We start from the raw sequence: 20021 nt of genomic DNA on the forward strand, positions 1-20021 counted from the left end.
TTTCAGTAAACATATTGCGGCCACAAACAACTTGGCACATTATTTGGGCCTATTTCAAGAGGTTTACATTTTTGATAACTTTGCAGCAAGAAGGAAGCACCAGACAGCAGTGCAGCTAGGTCGAAGAGTAGCGAGCAAGTTCAGTGTGAAATCTTAATTCCAACTGAGTTAGTTTTGGTTCTCAATGCATTTTGATTGGATAATTAATTCTGCTGTAAAATTATTATTTTCTGTTTGATTTTTGGTTCAATTTACATCCTCAGAACTATGTAAGAGTCATATGACATATATTAGTCTCGAAATGACGCAGTGCAAATAGAGATTGCTATTTTTAGAATAGAGAAGGAAAATTAATTTACGCTCCTAATTTAAATGTTATCTTTTATATATTCTTTATTTTCTTTACATATATAGTAGTATTTTCTATAACCCAGATTTTAAATTACGTCCAAAGGGGCGTTTTTTTAACGTTTTGTGTGTTACCTTTATTTATTAAATATCACGTTCTTTGCACTTAAACCATAAAATTCAGTTCAATAGCAATGTCGCAAAATAATTTTTAAATGAGCATATATTTAGAATTTGCGATACACAGTCCCTCGCGCTGGAGATAAAAAGGTGTTTTTTTTCCCCGTAGAGTGTTGCTATTGCTCGCTTTTAAATCGTTGAGTTTGTTATTCAAAAATTCGTTAAAGTTTTACAAAATATGAAATCGATCATAAAACAAATTCCAAATTTCAAATTTGATCTTCCACATGCCGATATTAGTAGGAGGATTACGTCATTCAAAATTCGATGGTTCTATGTACCGTTGTTTTATCACAGTGCGAGAAATAGACATACATTTATGCAGATTTTTCATTATTTAACTTCTTCAAACATAGTGCAGGGCTCTAACATTTAGTGGCAACACTTATAAAAGTGAAACAGACATTTATAGTGATTCAACGCAAAATCGCAAAACGAAAACAGTAGTCCTTCAGGGACAATGCCCCTTTGGACTAAAAATTCTAGTACATATTAGATAAGTATTCATTTCTCCAAGATTTCCCTCATCTGTAACATGACATTAGCATTCACTATTTTGAAAAGCGTTCAGTCTAAAGGTGTAAGCACGAGCATACTGATTTGTTCAGGTTTTGCAAAATACCAGAATTAACACGCGATATACACACACACACACACACACAAAAAAAAAAAAAAAAAAAAAAAAAAAGTGAAAGTGAGGGAAGAAAAATCCCTTTTCTTAAAAAATCTATATTTCCCTTTCTGATAGCTTTAAATCAGCTTATCTCGTCCACGTATGAAAACATTGTCGATTAGTGTGAAGACGGAACTGGCTGGAAGGTGCAGAAGAAACGAAATCGTGTTTATCGATAAAAAAATAGTTTATCTAATCTCTATACGTATGCGAGGTTTTGGCATCAAGGCTTTCTATTGCGACTCATGTTTTCATTTAACACTTTGCAATGCTTCGAAATACGACAAAAAATAATGTTATGTATCAGCAGTGCTCTCGTTTTTACTAATAAGTATAAATAGATAATGACTATGGACTCATCACAAACCCTTTCTTCAAAGCGTGTAAGACAACTAAGTCAAACTGATATTATAAGCGAGTGTAAGCGAGCAAAGCTTAACCGAAATGAAGAAGAAGAAATTAATTTTCTTCGACTGTTCTGGGAAGCTTTTGATAATATTTGTAAAGTATCTGACATTTCAGAAACTGATATACAGCAGGCAATAGACAATATTATCGCTTCTTTCCGTTATAGCAAGGGAGGTAGATTCGAAAATATAGATCTCAGTTCCGCAGAAAACGTATGCGGATACATTCATCGCTACTCCTCCCTTCATGCTGGTTTGGCCAGAAACAGAGTGCTGGAAGCAATAGATAACTGTGAAGCGCTAAAATGTTGTTTAAATTTTCCTGATATAAATGTCATAAGCTTAGGTGCCGGACCAGGTAGTGATGTGATTGGTTTCTGTAGTGCCTTATACGAACTCACGGTGTGTATCACTCTAAACTTGACTTTAGTCGATTCAGCAAAACGTTGGTCATCTTGTTTCAATATTGCAGAATTCCTCACACGAGAAAGAAATTTCGGAAATGCAAGCAATCTCTTCAAAGAAACTGATGTTACAACGGTCTATATGAGAGTGGATTTGCCTGGAAATTTGTCGCAAGATTTAAAGTATTTTACAGCACTGAGTGAAGCTGATATTATAATAATGCAGAAATTAGTATCAATTATGCCTCTCGATACAAGCAAATCTCTGATCAAGGTAAGTGTGCTTAAAAGGTATAGTAATAAATAAGTGAATATTTTCTGTCATACTAAATTTTTCTTAAGTGTAAAGAAGATTCTTTGCAAATATTAATAAGAGATGAAAGCCACTATCATATTTAAAGTTACTCAGAATTAACTTGGCTGATTAGTTGACGATTTTATAGAAACAAATATAATGGCAACAGCTGATGTTTTTATAGAAAAGCTCTGAACAGAGGCATGGAGTCTATCTTCGTCAAAGAGCAAAATTTCACAAAATCTTTCGGTACAGATTATTTCTGTAATTTGAAGGAAAGAGATTCTGTGTGCCTGTCTAAATAAAAATGCACAGAGTTATTCTGTAAAACCATTATCAGTCCTAGGTTGTTTCTGTCTAATTACAAAAAAAGTTCTTTGTCGCATACACTTGAGAGTAGGAATAATCTGTTTCGCTATTCTGCTTTTCGCTCGTGCTAAATCCTATATTTACTTAGCTAGTACTTTTAACGAATTTATATTTTCTACTGGCATTCATGTAAATTATGAGAACAGATGAAACGTCTAAAGCGCTTCCAGGAACAAACTGAAATTCTCAATTATCGTTAGAAGCAACTATTCTGAATAAGAGGCAAATTATTATCTTGGCAAATTTCTCGAAAGAAACAGAGCCAGTAAATACATTTATTTCTTTTCGAAATATGATTTTTTTTCATATGACTATAGAACATAATACGTATTATTATTATTAAATATATTATTAAATATTCGTATAGTTTCATAAAGGATACTGCTCCGTTTAGCAAGATATTGTTTGCTTTATTTAATTGAAAAAATTTATTGTAATTTACGAATTACTTATGAACAATTTATGTAAGTTGCAGTGATGTATAAAATACAAATCGCACAATAATTTCGTTCATGATAATTTTTTTCATTTGAAGATAATTTGAATACGAAGACGAAAATATGCACCATTATCCATAAACGTCCTTAACTTGATTTCCATTCCATGACTTCCGGTTCTTTGGCCATAGTCATATACTTCCAGTTACAAATATATTTTAGATGATAGAAATATTCATGCTTTGGCAGTTTTAAATTTAAAGAAATTCATTATGTACAATTTACGAAATTTAAGCTTTTACACGTTCCTCTGGTCCTATGCTTATGTTTAAGAAAATTTTGTATTCTGTATAAAAAATTAACAAAAAAAAGGGCCACTCACGTACAGCAAAAGCTGAACAAGATACAAGTATTTGACATTAAAAAACCGGAGATCATATTGAGAGGGCGTAAGCAAATTGAAGAGTGAAATGTTTGCATTTCGTCGCATCTAAAAGTAAAACATCGGTTTAGAAAAAGGTTTCCGTTGTTAAGAAATTAAGAGATAAGCATTTCTATGCAGATTATTGTTAAAAGCATTGATGAATAAATTTAATTTTTTCAAAATAGAGATCTTATTCACAGAATCATACAGAATCCGTATTCAAGAAAACAGTGGCAGGTTTCAGTGTTAGCACATTGCCCGACCTGTAATATTATTTGAATTAATTAAAAATGGAAAATATTTGTACTTTAATGAATTTTTTAGAATTACTAGATTATGTTTCTAAAGCAATAAAATTTCATGAGAATATTATAAATTACTTGAATGAAAATTCTTTTGGCATGCTAAATATTACAAAATTATAAATAAAAGACCCTAGTATATCGCAAAATAATATAAATGAATGGTATTTAAGGAGATAAATCAGCCTCGAATTATTTTAATTCATATATTAACTGACACCTCAATGGAAATTAAAAATGATGTCAAAAATCGGAAATTATGAAATTAAATATCCCTGTAAATTTTTGTCGTATGAGAATCACATTTTTTATGTTTTATTTTATATAAGGGGAGTAACAATCTTCGAAACTTAATTATTAGGACAGGGGCAGCTTATAATAAGTTGGATTTCGTAATTTTAATACACATCTGTTATTATAAACATATATCTACAACCAACGGTTTCCAAAATTAAGGCCGGGTAAGCACTTTTGTGGATACGGTGTATATTATTTATGCATAGTCATTATTCTATTTAAAATCTGTAGAACGTGCTGTTTAAGCCAGCTCATAATTATTTAATAAAATGAAGTAAATCAATGCAAAGGCCAGAAATCTGAAAAGTTGTGTTTGTCATTATTAAACCTCGAATGATTAGTAAAATATTAGCCTAAAATAAGAAGGTGATACTAAGCGAGGAAAATTAAAAATTAGTAAATTATTTTACTCCAGATTTCTTTTCCTTTTGCCAGCTAAAAATAATCTGTATGACAGCAGAATGATCCTGATTTTCAAGCATCTTTTGACAAAAATGTTAACTGGATGAGAATTTTTATAAGAGCACCACACCGGAAGATACAGAAACCTCGGTCCGACTGAGTTTTGGAAAAAGCACGTTCTCATTGTGCAGTTTCCCGATGTATCTTTTTATAATCGTAGAAGTGCTCTCATGAATAAGAAAGAGGAATAAAAACCCGAAAGAAATTGAATTTATTTTATGGTTTAGATTTTCACCGTTTTACTCATACTAATTAATAATATTTTATAGAGGCTTTAAGTATGGAATAGAAATAAAATTTTTTGAAAGCTGTATTTTTCTCTTCTTATTCTGTAATCATTAATTACGCGATGCCTTTTGGTTATATATAGAACGCACAATTCGCAAGTCATGAATTAAACTTGAAGGTTAAACGGCAAAATGAAGAAAATAATCAACACGCTAGTGTTCTTGTTTCCGACTGTACTGTCAATTTTTGTGTGATGTTAGGTTTCTGACTACATTCCCAATTAAGGGTAATTAATTCTAATCTGCAAGTCACCTGAAAAAGTATGCCACTGTAATTATGCAGAGCTACATCATAATACCATATTTATTTGGTATTGTTCACAAACAGTGATGTTAGAAAGGATTATGTTAACTATGCTGTTAAAATATGAAATGATTTGATTTATATCAGTGATTCTAGTTACATTTTATATTTGCAGTTGAAGATTTTGTAGAGACATTAGGTTATTTCGAGGTCGGAGAGATGGAAAATTAGCAACACCTTCGCCGGGAATCGAACCGCGGACCTCTGGAATACCGGCCCAGTGTGCAGACCACCACACCACGAAGGCACGCCAAGAAGGTGGGAGAAATACCTTATAATTTTACCTTCCTTAAACGACTACTTACGCGGACTTTTTTCCCTTTGAAATATTCATTCTAACCTTTTTCTGCTTATTTCCAAATATTTTAATTCGTTACAGTTTAGTTTAGTTACAAAATGTAAGCATTTTGTTCCGATTTTTTTAATTTGAATTATTTATTTGAATGATCAGGAAATATATCTTTGGCTTACTGTTTACTTTCTCGCTAATATGAGATAATAATTTTACTGTTAAATAGGAAAAATCAACTAATACAAAGAAGGTTAACTATTGCGAATCCATTTGATTGAGCACCTATATACTCAAATGTGAAAAAAAAAAATAGTCACTGTAAAATGCGGAAGAGTCGGAAATATGGCTACCCGTTTCGATTAAAAGCAGTGTGATTTTATGCACGTCCACAAAGTCCTTACCCGGTCTTTATTTTTGTATCCATGTTGTACTTTGCAACGAAACGCCCAAATTTGTAGTAATTCTTCACCGCAGTATTTTTGGTTTCTAAAGAAAAATGGATTAAAAAAAAGGTTGCGAAAAGAAAACAATTGGGTTATTTACGAACAAGTACTTATGTTTGGAAAAAATATCGTAAGGAAATATTTTTTTTCACAAAACTGCTTAACTTGCATATATGTGTGTGCGTATATTTATGCAGGGTGGTTCATTATTGCGTATAAGAACTTCTGGGAGAAGCAGGTTACTCAAAAATGAATCGGTATCAGATAGTAATGTAAAATCGGAAACTCACTCGTAACGTAATGGACAGAGTTATTGATGAACCAATACAGCTCTAGATTTTTTTCTGGGGTTCTGTGAATGGTCTTGTGTATAATACAACCATGGAAAGTGAGGAGGATCTTGTCGAACTTATTTGCTTGACGCCCGGAACATTTCAAAACGTCCATGATTCCACGAGGTGCCGATGTCAGACTTATGTCGCATATGGTGGCCGAAACTTCTAATACTTTCTCTGACCTCACTTAAAATCATAATTAGTATGTTTTGATGACTAAAATAGTGTTCTTAATTTTTGTTTTGGTCTTTCATTGCTCGTGTTCTCTGGAAACATACGCGCAATGATAGCGTTTCCGACAATTCGATGATATTCGATCCCGATTCGTCTTTGAGTAACCTATCTCTTCCAGAAGTTTGTAAACGAGGTTGCGAATCACTCTCTCTATATACACTAAAGAGCCAAAACATTATGACCACCTATTCAATAACGCGTTGCGCGACCTTTGGCCTTTCGCCTTGACATAGATGTCACAAGTTCTTAGTACATGTCTGGAGAGAGGTTGTATCAAATGTCTAAGCAACGGTCATGCAAAGTCGAGATATTCCAACATGGTGATGTTTGAGCTCTGAGCTACCGCTTCGTGACATTCCAGTGTGCTCTATCGGGTTAAGATCCGGCGAGTTAGGTGGCCACTGGAATTCATCTTTATGCTCCTCGAACCACTCCAACACAGTTCTAGCCTCGTGACATGGATCATTGTAGTGCTGGAAGATTTCATTTCCAGTTGGGAAGACAGACGTCATGTAAGGGTGCAATTGATCTGCGGTTATGTTCAAATAGTCCACAGCTTTCGCGGTCTGTTGTACCACAACTAAGGATTTCAGAGCCGTCCATGAAAACGTCGCCTAAAGCATAATACCGCCACCACCAGCCTGTGTATGACCTGCTGTACGGGAGGGGGAGCAACTGTTCGCCTGGAAGACGGCATACCTTGACACAATCATCGACGTGATGAGTGAGAAATCGTGATTCATCTGACCAGGCAACTGTCTTCCACTTATCCATGGTTCAGTCTCGATGTTCGGGAGCCCACTGTAGACCTAGTTCACAATGACGCTTATTCAACAGGGGTTTATGAGTGGAAAGTCTGTTGCCCAGTCCCGTATCCATTTGTGTGCGCTGAACTGTGTGTTCCGAAATACTTGCACTTGGACCTGCATTGTACAGGGCTGTCAGCTGAGCCACTGTCTGTCGCCACTTTTGCTGTACTAAGCGGGATAGTCTCCAAGGTCCTTTTTCTTTGATGACGCGTGGACGTCCATCACCTTAGCGTTCACTGCTGGTTTCACGGTCATTTATCCACGTTGCATGAATACTAACAACGGAAGATCGTGAACAACCTGCCATTCGTGCAATTTTGGAGATACTCGTTCCGAGTCTTCGCGCCATTACAATCTGCCCTCTATGAAATTCGTTTAGATGAGCAGCCTTTCCCATCACTGGCAAAAGTAAGTGCAAGAATGATTCTTTACCTTCTCTAGAAGCAGTTAAATACCATTCCCACTTAATCATGTGCCAGTCAGTTCAGTCAGACGCCAATCAGACGAGTTCATTGAAAAATGTGGGCATGGTCATAATGTTTTATCTCGTCAGTGTATATGAATGAATATGAATATAACATAATTTGAAAATATTTAATTCAGAGATTTTTCCTGGTTCAGGAAGAAAAAATCAAATATCATATTGTGCAAATAAACTACAAATAGAAAGGTCTGGAAATTAAAAGGAAAAATACAAACTGTTCCAGAAAAAGGCGAAAAAAAAAAAGAGAGAGAGAAAGAACATATTTCCTAATTGACTTGTTTTAAAATAATACCATAACAGAGTAAGATCTATAAATTTCAGAGTAATAGCTATTAAAATTAAGACCTACAAATTAAATGCTATTGCAGGGGTTGCAAAAACTGCCATTGTGCCAATATGCAGAAGTTTGGAAAGCAAAACTAGAAATGGCAATTCAAAATGAACAGATGAAGACATACTCCATTTTCGCTAGCTACATTTCAAATCTTTCCCCTAACCGCATTTTTCTGCAAATTTTGTTAATGAAAGACTAAAGCTATTACAGTAAGTAATGATGAAACAATTAAATAATAAAATTAATTAATTGATTAATTAATTAATAATTTGTTAATTGTAAAGTAAATAAATAATTTAGTTAATTATAAAATTAATAAATTAAACTTAATAAAAATTGAATTATTACTGCCAAATTTGATCTGGATTGAATTGGATTATTTGATTTCTTCCAAAGCTCTTTAGGGGTATCTGCCTAAGAGAAGAGATGGTTTCGTGAGAGACTGTCTAATGAAAACTAGCTCGTTTTTCCTTTAAACATGGAGAAAATCACGAAAACCATCATGCAGCCAGCTCGGTTGCAGAATCTGCGAATTGAATCTCCATAAGGTGAAAATGTGCATCCGAACGAAAAAATAGCACGAAAAAATAGGTATATATGGAATCATCCTGCATTTCATCAATAAAACTAAAGGATGAATTGAAAACTACGTAAATACGTAGTAATCGTATAATATTAGGTTCCTCCAAAAGTAATGCAAGATTTTTATATTAAAATGATCCTGTGATCGAAATTTTATTATATTATTAAAACCATGAACACCATTTCTTCCTCGACTTCACTGAATCAATAATTAATTAATTTTCGTTCATATGTAGATGTCGTTCTGTGATAATCTGCATATTCTCCATGTTATGCTTTCTGAATTTCACTTACATGGAAATGCTGCAGAAGCAAATAGAATATTTTTTCGCTGAACCCACATGATACAAGTGAATGTCAGTGTTAAGAAATCCCAAAGGGAACATTTAAAATTTGAGAACAAGCCTAGAAATAGGCGACCAAGGAAGGTGGAAGAAGATATGTTGAGACATTCCACCAGACCAAGTACCACAAGTAAAGAAATTATGGAAGAGAGTCAATCTGTTGAGTCATTGGCAGTATCACTTGAAATGATCAAGGAAATTTTCTAGATCTAGTGTTTATGTTCCACGTGAATTCATGGCACAGAGCTATCAGAATAGCGATTTGCATATTTTTTCTCTCAACACATGAAACGGAACCTTTATTAAGGCATGTTGGGACTGCAAATGAAAAAAGGATTTTTTTATGTGCATGTTATTTGAAACTGACTGAGTCCGAAGGAGAAGCCAAGTCTTACAGAGAAGTCAGAATCGCAACCAGAGATGGTTTTGCTCTGCATATGGTGGGATATAAATGGCATGATTTAGCTTAAACAGTTATAAAAAAGGCAAACATTAATACAGACATCTGTATTATCAGTAAAATAATTTAAAACGGGCTGTAACCATCAAATGAAGTGTATTGATCTACAGACCTGAAGAGATTCTTCAGTACGATAACACTAATTTGCATACTGTAATAGCGACTCGACGAATGGACGACTTAAAGGGAAATTCTTATTCATGTGCTTAAGAATCCAGATATTGCCTCTCCAGTTTATCACTTGTTTTTAAGTCACCGCAGTATTTTTTTGTTGCCAAAAATGTTCACAGTAAACTGGAGAACGAAGTTGTAATAACTAAGTATTTTTGCAGCAAAAAGGAAGAATTAATGGGAAAGGGAATTGGAAAACTGACTAAAAAGACAAACAGGAGTTGTATAAAATGATGATTCAGTGTTAATAATTAAAGTTATATTGTAGAGTCGTTAGGTCTTTTTGATAAGTGGGAGACGTGAAAAATGAGCAACGCCCTCTCCGAGACTCGAACCTGAACCAATCGAAGACGCGCCTGGTGTGCTACCGTTACACCACTAAGGCATGATGCAGAAGCGAGGGAGAAAATACCTTATATACTCACCCTTTTAAAGGGCGGATGGGGATTAGGAGATCCAATCGCCGAAACCTGGTAGTAAAGAATCATCATCCACCACTTTTTTTGGGGGGGGGGTGCCACTGTAGAGTCACTAGACTTTTTTGAAGTAGGAGGCATGAAAAATGAGCAATGCCCCCCCGGGACTCGAACCTGGACCTCTCGAATACGCGCCGAGCGTGCTACTTTTACACCACGAAGGAATGCAGAAAGGAGGGAGAAAATACCTTATAATGTAGCAATATTTTCTTTCTCCATTCTCCATTTGGAGCTGTCTGTAGCAATCGAATTACTTCAACCCAATATAATCCTCAAATCAATATTTTATGAAATTTTGAAGGAAAGAGAAAATAGTAAAATTTCGATAAAGGAAATCTTACAACATTCCTAACAATCCCGTTAAAGTGACGCTATGAGTAACGCTGAGTTGTTTCATGCTGACAAGTTGCAGTATAGAAATCAGCGCAGATTTTAAAAATTACAAATTGGAGAGAATTTTACTCATGTATTATGTTTGAGATTTTATAATGTGAAACTCAAGGTTATGACTAGTAAAAATATTATAAATAATATTTGTAATAAACATGAAAAAATATGATTTATAATTGATTTTTTTCCCTCTCCATAGAGTGTTGCTGAAACAATGAAAGAAGAGGCTGTGCTGTTATTTATAGATTCACCATTTCCTGAGCTCTATTTCAAAGATTTTGACATAATATATCAATCTGCTGCTGAAGATTATGTTTTTCCGATTTCAGAAAGGAAATTTAATAGGAGTAATGCAGTATTTTCCACTGCGCGCCTAGTAGTGTTGATGAAAAAACAGGAAAAGAACGAATAATTTAGCTTCTTAAGCTCTACATCCAAAGAGCCAAATTTCCTTTTCATTTACTGAAATAAGAGCAATGTTTGTGTTTCTACCCCTTAACGAAAGTATGATGAATTAAACCTATTTAGACAAGAATAAGAATTTGTCAACGACTTATGTCTGATATTTGAAAGTTAATATCAAGCATTCAAGAACATCTGTCATATAAGGCATTTATCAAATTTCTTCAAGTTATAAAACTTTTAATTTTTCCCGTGTCTATTTACAATATAGGATTATCCAAAACGACTGACCCAGTTTTAATGATTTATTTTTGAAATTGACAAGCATAGAAGAGTAACATATGAAATAAAATGAAAATTTTCCTAAGGGTTTTTTTATGTAACTTCTTTCACTTACTCGAACATCAAAACAATAAATTCTCCAGCATATCATTTGTTATATCTTCCACCGTAAAAAAAAAAAAAAAAAAAAAAAAAAAAAAAAACATTGAGATCAACCAAGAAGTCATATGAATTAATTTCCAAGGCAAAATGTCGCATTGGAGTAAGATCCGTTGATCTAATTCTCCAACTAAAGAATACCAGCTCATTAGAACCGCTGCAAGTGATCCAGCCCGCTTAGTTAAGATAAAAATGACATATTTTGCGCCAAAATTTTGGTGACATTACGGAGACTTCCTTTCTCATGTGCATATCAAATTGCTGCTCGTCCAATAGGTGCGAAGTTCTGCTCATATGAAGTGCGAGCAAATATTTTCAATAAACCTGTACAAAGAATTCTGTGATGCTGCAGTGAACTCTTTCGTAAGAGTTCTATGAGAAAATATTTTTATGAAGAAGGATTTTGACATAATATATCAATCTGTAAACTTCAAAATAAATCTGTAAACTCAATAGTAAACTTCAAAGCATTATAATATATTCGGATTTTTAAAATTTCTCTTGAAATACTCTTAGGAATTTTGTTTTAAAATAAATTATAGATACAAATTTCTGAAGCAAATGATTATTTTTTGCGTTCCCAGCACACACGTACGTTGTACTTATATGCGTCATATTAAATGCATATGTATGTTTATAGAATTTTGATTTTGCTCAAAACAGACAAATAAACTAGATTCATATTAAATAAGATTTACTTCTGCAGCAATCTAAAATTAAATTAGGTATAGAGTTTGTGAAATTTCAATATTTGCAATTGGATAATTTTAAGACATAAAATTTTAATTTAAATTTTTTCCGTAAACTTTATATGTTTATAAAAAAACATTATTGACCACCATATAAATTTTCTTTTACGAAAATTAACAGAAATCTAATAATAGCTGTTTTATTGTTCAGTTGTTATTTTTTAAGACAGAAAAGAGAGAGGTAGATAGAAGAGGGAAATAAACTGTTGCAAGAATGATTATTATGTATAAAACCTTTACAGAAAATATTGGATTTTACATTAGTTACACCTTTTTCTTTTAATGCCGGGCATACCCTTCATAGGCTTTGGCCACTATTGAGCCCAGAAGTGATGGTCATTTTATTATGGAGGCTCGTAATAGACGGCCTCCATTACCTCCTATGAAGGCAAGTTACATCCATGCCTTCTCGGGATTCTAATCCGAGCCCATCGGTATGGTAGTCAGAGCAACTAACCACTTTCCCGTCTAGGCGTCACCATCGAGATAAATAAGGCCTGCGCTCTGAAACGAAACTGGCTTGTGACGTCACGGTTAAGGGACCCTCAGCAAACTTTTTGTTGGCTTTTATAAGTTGTAATTTTTTATTCATTATGTTTTAAGAATTGAATTTATGTTTACTTTTGACATCTGAAGCATCATCCCTTGTAATAATTACTAACACTAGTAATATAAAAATTGTCAGCAAAATTTATGATTATTTATTTTAATTGGAAACTAATTTTATATGAAATAACTGTCCTAAGGGGTTAAAAGCATTACACTTATTTCATTACATAATATGTAGAATATCAAATGCAGAGTAAATTTGATTCTTGGCAGAGTACTGTGTTCTTAAATTTAAATATCAATGTTTTTTGCAAATCATTAAATATCATTTTATCATGATGAAACTTAAATGCATATGTTTAGCTAATATAGCTTCTGTTCACTTTTATATATGTTATTATCATGCAATCAGTTTATTTAAAATTTGTTATGCAATATAAATCTTTCTGAGAATGATAGAAAAGTTTCTAAAGTAATGTATGTAAGATTCATATTAAGGTAATTAAATTGCGAAACTGCAAAATGAAATTTTAAAAATGTACAGTTATTGAAGAAGCAGTAGTAATTGAATTCATATGTAGACATACTTGTTTTCATTGTATTTCAATTCAATGCAATTTTAAAAACAATTTTTTTAATTATCTTTTAAATTACAGTCTTTAATTTGAGTACGTGGCACCACCAAAAGCTATGTAAGTTAAGTTTAAAAATTGCTTACATTATACAGAAAAGTTTTGAACATGATGTTAGGATTTATATTTTCTTTTCATGTGGATATTAATAGCAAAAATATTTTCAGAACAGAGGTAACGCTTATAGTTAAATAGGTATGATGTAAATATTTGCAAGAAATTTCAGTTTCTAAAAGTTTTTTAAGTATTTCGTATATTTTTAAAATATTTTCAAAAAAATTGTGTATAACTTTATTTAAAAAACTTTTTTTCCTATCTTATTTGGAATTTTAATATTGATAGTCTTCAGAGCTATGTAATAAACATTATCTCAATTTAACTACAGATTCTGTCGAGGAAAACATTAACTGTAATACAGATTAACATACAATATGTAAGTAAGAAATAATTTTTAGAATGAGAGATAAACATGTGTTCCCACTGGCAAACATTTTGTTAAAGTAGTGGGTGAAACAAAAAAAAATTGATGCGGTGATGAGAATCAACGAGAGACACAAAGACAGTGCAGAAAAATCAAAGTAAAAATTTTAGCTACTTGAATTTTAAAACCAATTTTTCTTCAAAGAAATGATTTGCTTTTAAAAGCACCACACCATTCTCAAATAATTTTGTTTTGAAAATAAATACCAACAAAAGAAAATGAAAATATTTCATATTCGTATAAGCTTTGTAAAACATTATATTGCCGCTTGTAATTTTGTTTTAGACTGATTTTATAGTATGAGATACCAATTTCATTGTTTAGCAAGGAAGCTAAACTGCGCGAAGACCGGTCCCCTAGCAGTGACGTAGTAACTCAGCGCGCAGGCCTTATCTATCTCGATGGTGACGGTCTAGGCGGCACGTTAGTGACAGTGTAACTTGTAAGCCATTTCATTTATGTCCGGTAATATTAAACATATTTTTAATCAATCTAGAGATTTTATGTAATTTACTTTATAAAACAATAACATTACCCTAGTTAGATATCGCAGTTACTTTCGTTATTAGTTTCGAAATCTTAAAGAGAAAGTCTGATTAATTTTCATGCGCGAATTGCGATTGCGACTGAAATGTAAAAAAAAAAAAAAAAAAAGGGGGGGCAAGACAAACATAAACCTTTTATACCCAGCTGAACGCTGATACTGGATTCAATCCAAATATTTCCATGTTTTGAGCAGAGCATGCAAAAGGGAGGAGAGAGAAAAAGAAAACAAAAAAAAAAAAAAAAAAAAAAAAGAAAAGGCGTCGTACGCAGCACATTAGGACAATGGCAGTTCAATGAACGTTACAAAATTTATTAGAGAAACTGAGGGCATCTAGAACATGATACGTTTATGTTAAATAAACGTATAAAATAGAGCTCATTACGTCTCGATTTTCAAATTGGATGCAGAAATCAGCAACATTTTACTCTCCAGAAAGAATGTAACAACATTTCTTAAACATTTTCTAAGAAAAGTATCTGAATAGTAAGACATGAGTCTATATTCTAAATATCAGTAAGCTATTTCTAATTCCAGGTTTGTATATTTTTAAGCGTTACTACAGACAATCCTTAGGTATCCTGAAGACCTAAAGAAGTATTAGTTGCGTGTAGTAAATGCAGAATAGCTTTCAAGAACTGCGCGAAGAATGACAACAGGTTATGCATTTCTCCCAATTTTGGATGAAACGTTGTTGAACATTTGTTTCTGCTCGTTTTTTAAACTGCGGACCTCTGGAATACGCGCCCAACGTGCAGACCACCACACCACGAAGGCATGCCAAGAAGGCGGGAGAAATATCTTGTAGTTTTGGTGAATGTACACTTACAATCGAAATTTTTATCGTGGTCAAAGATTGGTGTTCTGTTTCCTCTTTCCACGAAAGACACGTTCCTTCATAATATATGTGTCCATTTTTTAAAACGAGTTTCATTAAGGTAAATTTTTAGGATTATTTTTTTTCTGTGTAACAACCTCGTCTATATAGGTCTTATTTTTTAAGCTAACTGGGTATTCATCTGTGATTATTTTTAATTTCTCACTATTTCCGCTTAGCACTGATATATTTTGCAGTTATGGAAACGAAAAATTATTCTAAATGGTTTTCATAAATATTATTTGAAGTGATATTTTTTATTGGTATAGGATTTTATAATTCAAATTGTCGTAATCTACATTTCTTTAATTTGTAAATAAATATCAGCGTTTGGATTTTGGAACTCATTTAGCGTAAAATGATTTCGCTTGCGACATTATTAGTAACTATTCCACATTTATATTTTTTCAACTCGCAGTTAAGTGGCAACATATTTTGTATGGATGAATTTTAACTCTTTATGTTTTTACAAGTTTATAAATTTTCTGGTTTTTGAAAGCACTTAGTAAAATTTTTTACCCATGCACCTAGGGAGATCACGTAACATGCAATCAGCCAACTAATTTATGATTGCAATAACTGAACTCTCAACGTTTTTAGCAATTTAAAAGCATTTACTAACTAGCTTTCAATATTTTTTGCCGCCAGCTTTCCATGCATTTCTCATGCTGTTTAATAACCTATATAACTTTACTTTGCTTTACTTATTCCTCATTCTCGTATATGTATATTATATGCATAATAAAACCGATAGTTGAAGTGACTTTAGAAACTGGAAAAAAGGGTACTCTATAAAAGCAGCAGTATAGAATTTAAATCAAATTGTTGCATAAGCATGCTAATAAGTTAAAATACCTAAACGTTTAGTATTGCTTAAAATATACTAATGAGAGTCGTCAGTAAAATAACCATCAGAATATGAAAAAATGAGGAAAAACAGTGAAATGAAATACACAAATGGGAAACAGCAAATAAGACCTGTTAACAAAAACTGTATTTCATGCTCGTTCTTATGGAGAAGAAGAATGCATGACACTCAGTCAACCATTACCAGTCACGTTTCTGAGATTTTTTACTATTATAATTTATTATTGTATTTTTATTATTATAATTTATTATTGTATTTTTATTATTATAATTTATTATTGTATTCTTATTATTATAATTTATTATTGTATTTTTTATTATTAAAATGTATTATTATATATAGCCTGAACCTTTTAGGAAATTTAAACATAAACAATACATAGTAAACTACATATATAAAACATAGGAAATTTAAACATAAACAATGAATAATGCCAATAACAGATTTAATGCTATACACCGCTTCCTGCGTGACTTACAAAAGAGGGGAAAATGATGCACAAACATTTGATGAATAAATGTTAATCAATAATAATAGATGAATTACAGCTATGAAAAAAGGTATATATCTGTAAATTTGCTGATTTACTGAACAAGAGGCAAAAAATGTACATATAAACCTGCAAAAGCCGGGTATAGGAGCAGTTTATTTCAGCATGGCGAATAATACAATTCGGCAAAGAGGCTGTATTTTTATTATTATAATTAATCTTTAGAAAACTGTTTGTAAAGAAATAAAAAAAATTGCAGAAATAATTGTAATGATAATTCTATAACAATATCACAGATTCTTTATTACTTATGGAAAGCCTTAATAATAATAATTTTTATGGAAAATTTAGACATAAGAACTTCGAAACGAAAGCTTACTCAGATAAAATGTTCGAAACAAAATGTGTAATTACTATTTACATTTACTTTTCTACAATCAGGTATTTTATGCCATTTTCGCCACATTTCAAACAATAGACTATTTTCAAGCCTTTTTTTGCTGTTCTACGCATCACAATCTTAACTTTTTGCTTGGAGATAATTAAATTTTAAAGTCTTTAAATAATAATAGAATCACTTGGAATTTTTCCGGGTACGAAACTCGAATTTTGTTTCGGAAATGGGTGCAAAATGTATTAATTTAAGCTTTAATTTTATTAAATTTAATATTTCCTTATTCAAGTTTTCGCCCATTTCGAATTTGTAATTATTTGCGTATTGAAAAAATAACATGTTCTTGCATGCCGCATAGGAGAATATCATATTTTGGTGACTGGATTACTTTAAATTCCAGTCATTTCAAACTCAAATTAAAATAATTTATTTACAATTTCTGCTTAAAATTCATGTGGTTTTTGGAATTCATCCAGATACAATTCATAAACATGTCTCTGACGATAATTGTTTTTGTCTGCTTTTCAAAGATAGAAAATATGATCAACTTCTTACTTTAATTATATACTAATTGTTTCTAATTTTTACACTTACTTCCAGGATTAATTTCCTGCTATGTACATTACAGTGTAAACTTTCTCTATATCAAGTAGCTTACCACTATTGTTAGATTAAATTCAAATTTGTCCTCTTATATTCTGGCATTTATGTTGAAGCATTTTGAGCAACTATAGCAATTATTTTATTAGTTCCTTTACTGTCTTCTAAAGAATATAGTCATTAAATTTAAAAGGGCAATAAAGTGTGATTCTAAAACCCACGCAAGGTGATTCTAAAGTATATAACGAAGTATCTTGCAAAGAACAGAGAGGACTGAAATGAGCAGATTTTGTAATGGAATGTGTGTGCAGAAATCACACAAGTATCTTCTGGCATGTGAGGAAGGTGAGGAAAACATGTGAGTGAAAAAGCTTGAAGAAAATATATTTTAATCATTCATCTCTTTTACAATAAACGCTAGAAAGTCCGACCACCAGCAGCAATACAAGATTCACAGCGGCGGCGCATAGATTTGCGTACATTAGCAAAGATCTCATGCATTTCGCTCACATTTCCGGTAAGAGCTGACACTAGATCTTTAACGGATTAAATAGAACTTTCGCAAACCCTGCTCTTAAGGTGCCTCTAGAAGAATAAATCCATGCATGTGAAATCTGGTGATTGTGGTGTCCAGGTAATAGATCCCTCTCCTCTGATCAAACAGAGACCGAAAGTAGCAATAGTGGTAATTCCTGACGTTACTGCTGAAGTGAGATGGCGCTCCATAGTGTTGGTACCATATTCGTGAACGCGTACGGCTGTTCAAACGACTAGATAGAATGCACGATCTTACTAAATAGCCGTATACTATGCCAGCTTAAACATTAATGAAAAGTCATTCCTGGTAGGCATGCAGTCTAGTGTCATGTGAATGGTCATGCATCACAAGAGAATAAACATACCCCAATATGTAAATTTAGCCTCATTAGTTGTTTTTAAGACATAAGAAGGGGAGTGAAAATTTTCTCTAGCTTGCTATAGGTACCAGAGGGCAGTAACATGTAGAGGAAAGCCATCCGATTTCAAAGTGTTCAGTCTTCACAAATGTCATAAATGCATTTTTTCCTCATTTAAAGTCCTCTAAACGGTTGTTTGGCTCATATCCAAAGCACACCTCTCACACCAAAGCTCTCGTGCTAGTAGCAGTACTATCGTCAAATGTACATATTACAACCTTCAATAGAAAGGGAGGGCATCTTCGGCAAAAGCCCTATTCATGTCGCTTGCAACTCCAAGCGATACATTTCATATTGTTCTTAGCACATACCGAAGTTCTCGCCAGTTTCATTGTGCACGCCTGAAAGCATGAAACGATTCATCTAGCAATAGCTCTTCGTTAATATGCTCGAATATCTGGCGATTACGCAGTATACACGGGAATCGTTCTGTGTACATATTTGAATTCTTTGAGCTGTCTTTCATTTCGAAGATCATGAATAAAATACATGTAAACAAGCACCGCTTTCGTGTAGCGACGCATACCTCTCGAAATTCACACGGGGACGACATTTACGCCAGCGGACCGCTTTCAGCAACCAATCTTAATAGCTTCGTCTACTTCCGCATACACAGTCCATTACAAAATCTGCTTATTTCAGTTCCTTGTATCAGCCTTTACATTTTCACCAGATAGTTTAGAGATACTCTACATATAATTAATAACGCGATATATACATGCATACACACACACACACATATATATATGAAAAATAAAAAATATGTAACTACAAATCATACTTTAAATGAAAAAAAAAACCCTCAATTCCTCATTTTAATTTAGGGATTCCCCCTCTCTGTTCTAAAAATAGTAATGACTTTTACGAAACTCTCTCATACCTGAAAACTAATTCCACATTGTGTCATCTTAACCTTCAGCACTGCGCATAGCTATCAGCCAATTGGATTGAAGAAAACTTTTACTATAAATACCGCTGTTGTGCAGTATCTTTCCTTTTTAGTCCAGAGGAGCAATTTGTCCAGAAGGAATATTAATTTCGTCTTAGCATTTTGCGTTGATTTACTATAAACGGCGTATCACTTTTTAAATTGTTGTCACCAAATATTAGAGCCCTGCATTATATTTAAAAAATTAAATAATGAAGAATCTGCATAAATGTATGTATATTTCTCGCAATGTGATAAAACAACGGTACATAGAACCATCGAATTTTGAATGACGTAATCCTCCTACGAATATGAGCATCTGGAAGCCCTAATTTGGAATTTGGAATTTTTTTTATAATCTATTTCATATTTTGTAACACTTTAACGAATTTTTGATTAACAAACTCAACGATCTCAAAGCGAGCAATGGCAACACTGTACGGGGGGGGGATTTTTATCTCGAGCGCGCGAGACTGTGTATCGGAAATTCTGAAGATATGCTCATTTTAAAATTATTTTGCGATATTGCTATTGAATTGAATTTGAATTGCTATTGAATTGTGAAGA

At 32.8% G+C, this 20021-nt stretch overlaps 2 protein-coding genes across 4 annotated transcripts in view; one reads left to right on the forward strand and one right to left on the reverse strand.

Moving 5' to 3' along the window:
- The window catches only part of LOC118199728 (potassium channel subfamily K member 1-like), a 124635-nt gene that overhangs the window by 67801 nt on the left and 36813 nt on the right, over positions 1-20021 (reverse strand). The gene's annotated exons all lie outside the window — the stretch shown is intronic.
- LOC118204546 (uncharacterized) lies at positions 666-11314 on the forward strand. 3 transcript variants are annotated; one of them, XM_085807186.1, is made up of 3 exons: positions 666-2286; positions 8155-8329; positions 10743-10882. In XM_085807186.1, exons 1-2 carry the CDS (start codon positions 1546-1548, stop codon positions 8317-8319), a joined length of 906 nt encoding a protein of 301 aa, XP_085663312.1. In that variant the 5' UTR covers positions 666-1545; the 3' UTR covers positions 8320-8329; positions 10743-10882. The 3 variants fall into 3 exon arrangements, 2 of the variants coding, with proteins under 2 accessions (XP_085663312.1, XP_035232747.1); XR_015038381.1 differs by lacking the exon at positions 8155-8329 and adding an exon at positions 5305-5447 and having other exon boundaries at positions 699-2286; positions 10743-10880; XM_035376856.2 differs by lacking the exon at positions 8155-8329 and having other exon boundaries at positions 1172-2286; positions 10743-11314.

The sequence above is a fragment of the Stegodyphus dumicola genome, chromosome X1, assembly GCF_044657685.1.
Source record: "Stegodyphus dumicola isolate Sdum_Otavi_A_Nest chromosome X1, ASM4465768v1".
Lineage (NCBI taxonomy): Eukaryota > Metazoa > Arthropoda > Arachnida > Araneae > Eresidae > Stegodyphus > Stegodyphus dumicola.